General features: G+C 37.2%; 1 protein-coding gene across 1 annotated transcript; it reads right to left on the reverse strand.

Annotated features, from left to right (window-relative positions):
* Positions 1-4,071: 4,071 nt before the first annotated feature.
* On the reverse strand, positions 4,072-7,348 carry LOC113306344 (iron-sulfur cluster assembly protein 1-like). Its single transcript, XM_026555291.1, has 4 exons — positions 7,208-7,348; positions 6,537-6,813; positions 6,045-6,099; positions 4,072-4,358 (listed from the first exon to the last, which is right to left on the reverse strand). Exons 1-4 carry the CDS (start codon positions 7,346-7,348, stop codon positions 4,226-4,228), a joined length of 606 nt encoding a protein of 201 aa, XP_026411076.1. The 3' UTR covers positions 4,072-4,225.
* Positions 7,349-8,185: the final 837 nt, after the last annotated feature.

Below are 8,185 nucleotides of genomic sequence, written 5' to 3' on the forward strand. Positions count from 1 at the left end.
AAAAATCTTGACAAACCGAACTCTTCAATAGTTGCATACATGTGGAGTTCGGTTTGTTCGCAAAAAAACTTGACAAACCTAACTCTTCGCCGAGTATCCTTATTTGCATCTGATTTAGTGAATCATTTATCGGTTAAGCTGATATCTTTTGTTTTCTTGATTTGTGGCAGAGGCAAAAAATCCAACCAACCTTCACTGGAAGATCTGAGAACTCCCAAGCCTCGAGGCAAAGTACATTGTGATGCCGGTAAGCGTGGAACCAAAAATGCTAAGTATGGAGGTGGGTCACTACCGGGTGTTGTCATCCAAGATGGTGTCAATAGAGATAATGCTGACAACGTAATCCAACAAGTTAATGAAGAGATCGTGGAAGAGATGGGCAGTCAAAAACATAATCAAGGTGGAGAAGATGAACCAGCTCAAGGAGGAGGAAATGAGGGTGGCGATGATGAGGGTGAAAAAGATGAGGAATATGAAGACAAGGATGATGATGAATCAGAGGAGGACTCGGATGAAGAAGAAAAAGAAGAGGAACAAGTAGAAATAGTGGTAAAGAAACCTAGAAAGACGCCTAAAAAGCCTTGTGCTAGATATTCATACATTCCTGATGACAATTTGTGTTTGCCGCCAAAGAATTCAACATATGGTACTCCAAGAGATGGCAAGGAGGTATTGATGGGCTACAAAAACTCATGGGATGCCAAGATCTTTGCGACAAAGGTATGGTTCAATATTAACCATCAAGATTTAGATTTCTCGGTCATTTTATTATATTTTGACATATATTGTTATTTTCTATATATATAGTATATAAGATACGATGTTGTTTTTGTAGGACCATAATAATGTTGTCCGTGTTTTAAAACATCAAAAGAACAAGATATGGAATATAGAGAATGAGTGTGATGAGGTCCAATTGGCGATATATGATTGTGTACTTTGGAATTCGATACAACACGCGCACCAAAAATTTGATGCTGTCACTGTTACTGCATTTGCCGAGAGGGCTTATCCAGAGACAAATACCTTTCATCTACCGTTTGGCGAGATGGAAATAACTCCGGATGATTGTATTAGAATCACAGGCCTACCAATTACGGGAACAAGTATTCGAGAAGGCTATGATCCTCAATGACTTATGAACGTCTTGAAAAGTTGGTCGAAAAATGTCTAGGATGGAGCTCTTCCAAGGCACAATGTGAGTTTAGAAGAGCTGCAAAAGATCCTGATGAAGGTGATGAGGATAATCCGTTTAACAAAGACCGCACGTCCAAGAAGACATTGAAAAAGATCAAGATGACAACCTTATTTGATGAGTTTAATGGGACGAGAAATTTGGTTCTTCAAGTAAAGTTGGTGATGACCGAGGAGAAGATTAAGCACCATGTGACTGCTTATTTGTTATATCAACTAGGAACCATTTTCTTTCCCGACACTTCAGGTCATGTGGTAAATGACCATTACCTCCAGCTATTATACCCCCTTGATGAGGTGAACAACTACTGTTGGGGCATTTCGGTTCTTTCATTCATTCAAGCGGAGCTCAGAAAAGCTTCGAGGCTTAAGAGTGTTTTCTTTGGAGGGTTATACACCCTTGTCCATGTACGCCGTTGAATTATCCTTTGTGTGTTTGAAACTTCATTAAGTGAATGAATAAATGTGTATTGTTACTAATCATACTACGAACATATCATTTGTGGTTTGTTCTCATAGGTTTGGGTGTACGACCAATTCCCTAAACTGAAATTGTCTCATGCTCACAGTCCTTGGCAATATGGGAAGCCTACAACTGGTAAATATGAATTTTTGAACTCATAGGACAAGAATAAGGAACAAAACGTGTTGAGGTTGAGGGAGAAATTGGATGAGTTAACGGTTGAAGATGTGGTTTTCCATCTATACACCATTAATAAGCGAAGCATAACGGAAGGTGGAATACTCATTTTCCTATACTTAACAATTTTTTCCATTTTTTGAGGAGTGAGCCTTGCGGCCATTGCATGTCCTTCAAGATCTTCCGGACGAGGGTGGTTATGACGACCTACCACCTTATCCATATCTAGAAACCATTTCTTCGTTAATTTTCTCTTGCTAAATACTAGCTTGAACGGGCATTTAATTTTCTTTGAGCATGTTGTGTTCTTCCTCGTCGTCTTTCCTTTATACTCATAACCCTTCCTCTTGTGACTATCATCGGGATCTCCCCTTCTCTCGCAAACCATTTCAAAACGAGTTTGGATTTCTTTTCCATTCAAAACTAGGACGTAATTGACTCTCTTAGCATGTTCTCTAGCCCAATTCTTCGCATCAATAGTTAAGTCAAATACCAACTCATTAGCATAGTGATGAGATGTATCTTCGAACAACATATTAACTGGAGAAGGTTGATCATCCATTAGTATAGGTTGGCTTTCCATCTACAAGAAATGTAAAAACATCAATTGGAATTACATTAGAGTTCAGTTAATTGTAAATTTTATCGCAATAACCAAACTCAAGGTTCGGTTTATATAGCAAAGTTGACATATAACCGAACAAGTAAAAAATAAAACGTTCGGTTACTTCTTATTTTATCTAGATAACCGAACATTACACTGGAACTTCATATTTTTTTTTCTCCCTAAGTTCGGTTATTTACGCTGTTATTTCGAGTTTGCGAAACAACTGAACTTAATACACTAAGTAAACTCTAATATTACGTAGAGTTCGGTTATCTAGTTCGTAAACATGCAGTTTGCGAAACAACCGAACTTTTTACACTAAGTTAATTCTTATTCTTACGTAAGTTCGGTTAGTTATTGGTTGCGTACCAACCGAACTTTGTACAGTAAGTTAGATCTAATTTTTACGTAAAGTTCGGTTTGTTAATGTGTTACGAACCAACCGAACATTACACTGAAATATGAGAAACCTTCATTAATGGAGAGTTCGGTAACTTGCGTGTTTGGGGAAAGTAACCGAACAACACTTTCAAGTGAGTTCGGTTACTTCCGTGTATAGCTAAAACAACAAAACTGCACTTCCAGATGAGTTCGGTTAGATGTTCTTGACATAGTGTAACCGAAATAGCCCAAATCCACTTGAAAAAATTACATTTTTAGGAAAGTTTTGACCAATTCAACATACATTATCTAAGTTTGGAGCATACCTGGACACCCAAATACTCTTCCTCCGGTTGTGGTTGATAAAATCCATCATATTCATCTTGAGATTGAGTTTTGGGAAGAATAGAATCACCATCTAAGAAATAACTCATATCCGGATCATTGTGAAGATTAACAAATACTCTAGGAGAGGATGGAGATGAAGAATCAGATGAGTTTTCATCACTTGAATACCCAAACCTAGTGAATTGTTTTTTTTTTTATTTTCCATGTTTTTTTCCTTCATCTTCTCTAACTTTACTCTCTTAAAATTCTACTCATCTAATAATCATACCATCTTTTAATATAATCTCACTAATTATTATTAACTAAATCATTTAACCAATCATAACCTAAAATTAATTATTAGGGTAGTTTAGATACTAATATAAATATCAGATATGGGGTGACCTAGATTTACTTCTAATGTCTTTACCCAAAATAAAACAATGGTCCCAAAAAAAAGATGGTCCCCAAAAAAAATCGTTCTAACAGAACCAGCAAACGGCTACGAGCATACGCATCATTAATCTTTTGTTACAGGGGGTGGTCTGGGCCGTCTGGCTCAAATTCAATAGTTTACGGTGTTGGGCCAACCCCGGACTGAAGGAGAAATGTCAACCAATGGGTCCCAGGAGGATTACACTCTCCGTTCGAGAAGACGCTTCTTTTCAAGTTTTTCCCAAGAAGCAGCTTGAAACTGATTACAATTCCCACTTTGACATGCACCATTCTCACTTCTCAGTGGCATTTTCTTTTTCGCTCAATGAATGGTCTGATTTCCAAATGGCAACTATAACTGACACTGTGGGCTGGCAGTCATGTTGAAAACAATTTCTTACACCAAAATTAGGCCTTCAGTTATAAAAACGGTAAGCACAATCCGAAATTTAGATTCTTTAGCAAAATACCAAAAAATCAAACACCGAAAGGAAAGCCTGTGATATCCATTGAGTTATCGTTAAAAATACTAACAAAAGCTTGTTACTTATCTTAATCCATTTGAATAAGTACAAGTTCATTGAGACCAACACAGACTACGTGATTGTACAGATTATCAAGCATGAGCAGCGTAATCCTCGTTAAGCATTGACACTAGTTCCAGCCTCGACTCGCTTTGCTTCATAATCCTTCACGGCTGCCTTGATTGCATCCTCTGCAAGCATGCTGCAGTGTAGCTTCACCGGAGGGAGCGAAAGATGCTTCGCTATTTCACTACAACATGACGGAAAACCACCAAATTGTTAGAAAAAGACAACACACATACGTAAGAAAGCATTCAGGACAGACAAAAAGCGCAGAGGCAATTCAGCAGAATGGAATTCTTTTTCTAGTTTCTATTAAAGGTAGAAAATACGATAAATTGATCTACACAGGGGATGCTCATTCCGGCAGTCAACTTTACAGATCACCTAGAAAGGGTTTGTAGAAAGCATGTGCCTGCTCAAGTAACAGAACTGCTTTATTATGAGACGCCTGTTAAACTAATGGCTACATCTGAATCTGGAAGCGCGAGTCTATGCCAATGCCCAAGTAGTTCTCCTAGGACATGCGTCTTTTAACTTTTTAGTTTTGAGTTCTCTCTTCATGAAACGGATGTGTGGCACAACGATGTAAAGGGTGCGATATGGAAATGTGGCTTTACCACAACTCAAAAAGATTGTGGTGACGCCATGTAAATCCAGAACCCAAGACATCCCATGAAATGATTCTAAAGTTCACTAATCTGAGAATGACTTGTCTAATCTTTCGGAATAGCTCTCATGCAGGTCTTAAAAAAAGCAAACCTAGAGTCATACAAACTCAGCATACACCCAATATATATCGAGTCTGAATCGAGAACCTTGAATCATCTTATAAATCCAGTCTAGACCCCACGGAGAACATTTTTTCACCTTACAGAGACTTTCACAACATAGAAACAAAAACAATTTGTCTACAGGTAAAAAGACATACAGAGCCAAGGGGCCGCTGATGCAGGGATAAAAAGTAAGACAAACAGTTGAGTTGGCCCTGGATACTTAAAACAGGAGCCGCTGGGTGCACATTTTAAAACACTGCTCTAAGAAATAATGGTTACATATGAAACATCGTGAATTAGATAAAGGGTGTCATGAAACTTACTAGAGGCGCTTTATTGAATATTGTTACAGAAGTGTAATAACATTACCATAGATAAAACTCAACAAACTAAATCTAAAATCCCAAAACTAGAGCAGGTTCCAATACAAAATGGTTTTCCACAGAAACATGATCTCTATATCTTCCAAAAGACATATACACTTGTCTACAGCACAGGAACTAATTTCCTATATTCTAACAGACAACTTGGCACACCTCTTATTTGTTACCACTAACATTTAGCAATTCCAAAAGTTTCTGTGTGTATAAACAAACCTGATTATTGGCATCTCTGTTAGAGCTTAGCTCGACCGTGAGGTCTGTATGTAAAAAGTAACCTCTACAACGTTATCCATCCCACTGCAAGGGGTAAAAAGATAGTTGTGATACCCACTATGAAATTGATGATCTTCAAATTCAAACACGGTATTCATAATCTAATAAAAGCAGTGAGGATCCAAGTATGACATGCAAAGATTAGAACACACAAGTACATATTACTGCCGGGCCAGATCAAGGAATGGTTCTCTTCTTATGTTAATTCTTTTTTTCCACTTTTTTCTTTTAATCTAGCATATATCGGGATTCCATTCACAAGAATTATGCAAACAGTTATAGCTCAAACTCTAAATTAAACAAGTTATATAGATGAATGTGTGAAACTGTATATATCATCTGCTGGCAGAAAAAGCACGCCGAAGCGACAATAGAAGCTAACGGGGATATCGATAAATAGTTCTTGAATCATGATAATGCAAACAATTGAAAAGAAGCACATACCTGTTTTTGATGGTTAAGACTTCCACAAGCTTCTTTCCCTTGATCCATTCAGTAACTGAGATTTACAAAATCATAAAATAATCAGTAAAACCAAATTTAAACTGCCAGGCTCCATGTTTTTCTAACTTGGCAGAATAAACAACAGAGAACAACGTAATGGCAAACGCCGAACATCGTGAACGTTCCGGAATCACACCAAAATGTAATCGGGGATCATTATGAATCCAAAACTAAGCATTGCAACATGCAACTTGATCAATACATCTATCTCATAACCAATGTTGCTAAGGTAATTCATACCTAAATTATACACACACAAATCTTCATAATAGGATTCAAATGCTAAGATTAATAATCTAGCACTAACAAATACTAATCAACACCAATAAAATCCAAAACAATCAATCATATTCAATCATCTTTGAAAAAGCAAACAAAAAACATCAAAATAAAATTCATTGAAAACCCTAGAAAAGACGAGATATTACATACCTACAGAAGAAGCAGCAATAGCAGAACCACAACCAAAAGTCTTGAAACAAGCATCAATAATTTCACCAGTTTTTTCATCGACTCTGATTTGTAACTTGACAACATCACCACATGCAGGAGCACCGACTAATGCAGTACCAACATTAGGATCACTTTTATCAAAGGATCCAACATTCCTTGGGTTATTATAATGATCCACAACTCTTTCATGGTATGATCTTACAACAACATACCTTGTCTTCCTGTTTGGGGGATCCTTTGCCCTAACCCCAAAAACCTATTACATCTTTTCTTCTTCTTATTGCAGAGTTTATCAACGAAAAGATCAAAGAATTTGGTTTACGCTAAAGCCCTAGGAGTAGTCAATCCTTCGCCCTCTTCGGGTTAAGCTGATTAAAGTGGGTATGGGCCCTACCCGAAGAAGTCGCGCGGAATTTCCAGCTGCTGTAGTGCGCGCTTTTGGTGGGGAAAATACGTTGTCTTGCCTATTTCTAAGCTCAGAATCTTGCGAGAATATTGCAGATTTGAGAATGGGCGATTTGAACGAGGATTTTTTGATATATCCATCTCATGCTCATCCGTATGTAGCAGAATTAGAGTTTAGAATCCATCTCATGCTCGTCCGTATGCAGCAGAATTAGAGATTAGAATAGCTAAATGGAGGGCAATACCGATTTTGTTTGCAAGGGAGGTTTGGTAGTGAAACCAAGAAGCAGTGTGCTTGATAGAGCTGAAAAACAATGTTCAAACACTCTGATCGGAAGATTCCCTCTCGAAGAAGTGCAACCAGTAGACATAAATACTAAAGCCATGGTTGATGTAATTAAAGACGACTATTGGCCTGAATCTTTCAGACTTAAAGTTCTTCGGAAATAAGACATGGTTATCTCCGCTATAGTGATGAAGCCCACATCACTGGCAGATAAGATAAGCAACTCATAAGATCCACTATCTCAACTAAGATAGAGAAATAAAAGAAAAGCGAAAATTTTGGATAAACGATCTGAAAAAGAGAGCTCGAGGAAGAAATGTAAATGAACCGCAAGGCAGCCAAAATTAACAAATCTGATTAAGCAAACTAAGCCATAAAGAAAAGAATAAAAATGAGCCGCAGGGCAGCCAGAGCTGGCAAAGCTAACTAAGCCAATTAAGCCGCGAAATATGCAAAGCAACCAAAACTCGCAAAGCTGATTGAGCTAATTGAACCACTGAAAAATAAAATGGTCGAACAACTAAATACGAATGAATATCTAAGGCCTAAAATGTCAAAATGTATAAGACTTAAAAGGTCAAAAGGATAAAAGATCAAATAAAATAAAACTCGAAAATAATAATAGTTAAGTAAATCAAGATTTGAGGTTCGAAGAGCCAAAAGTTAAAAGCCAAAAAACTGAAAGACTAAAGTTCAAATTCAAAGACAAAGATCAAAAATCAAAGACCCCATAAGAAACTCGAACAAAATGACTATCCATGTCGACAAAATATTCTATTGCTAGAAGGCAGAGAATAAACAAGAATAAGTCAAAAAGAAAAGTTAAAAGACTAAGGTCCAATCCCGAGATAAAAAAGTTAAAATCTGCGAAACATCTTAGAAAAATTAACTTTACTCTGGAAAATATGAGTCAAGTCGAGAATAAGACCTCGAACTC

The sequence above is a fragment of the Papaver somniferum genome, chromosome 8 (genome assembly GCF_003573695.1).
Source record: "Papaver somniferum cultivar HN1 chromosome 8, ASM357369v1, whole genome shotgun sequence".
Lineage (NCBI taxonomy): Eukaryota > Viridiplantae > Streptophyta > Magnoliopsida > Ranunculales > Papaveraceae > Papaver > Papaver somniferum.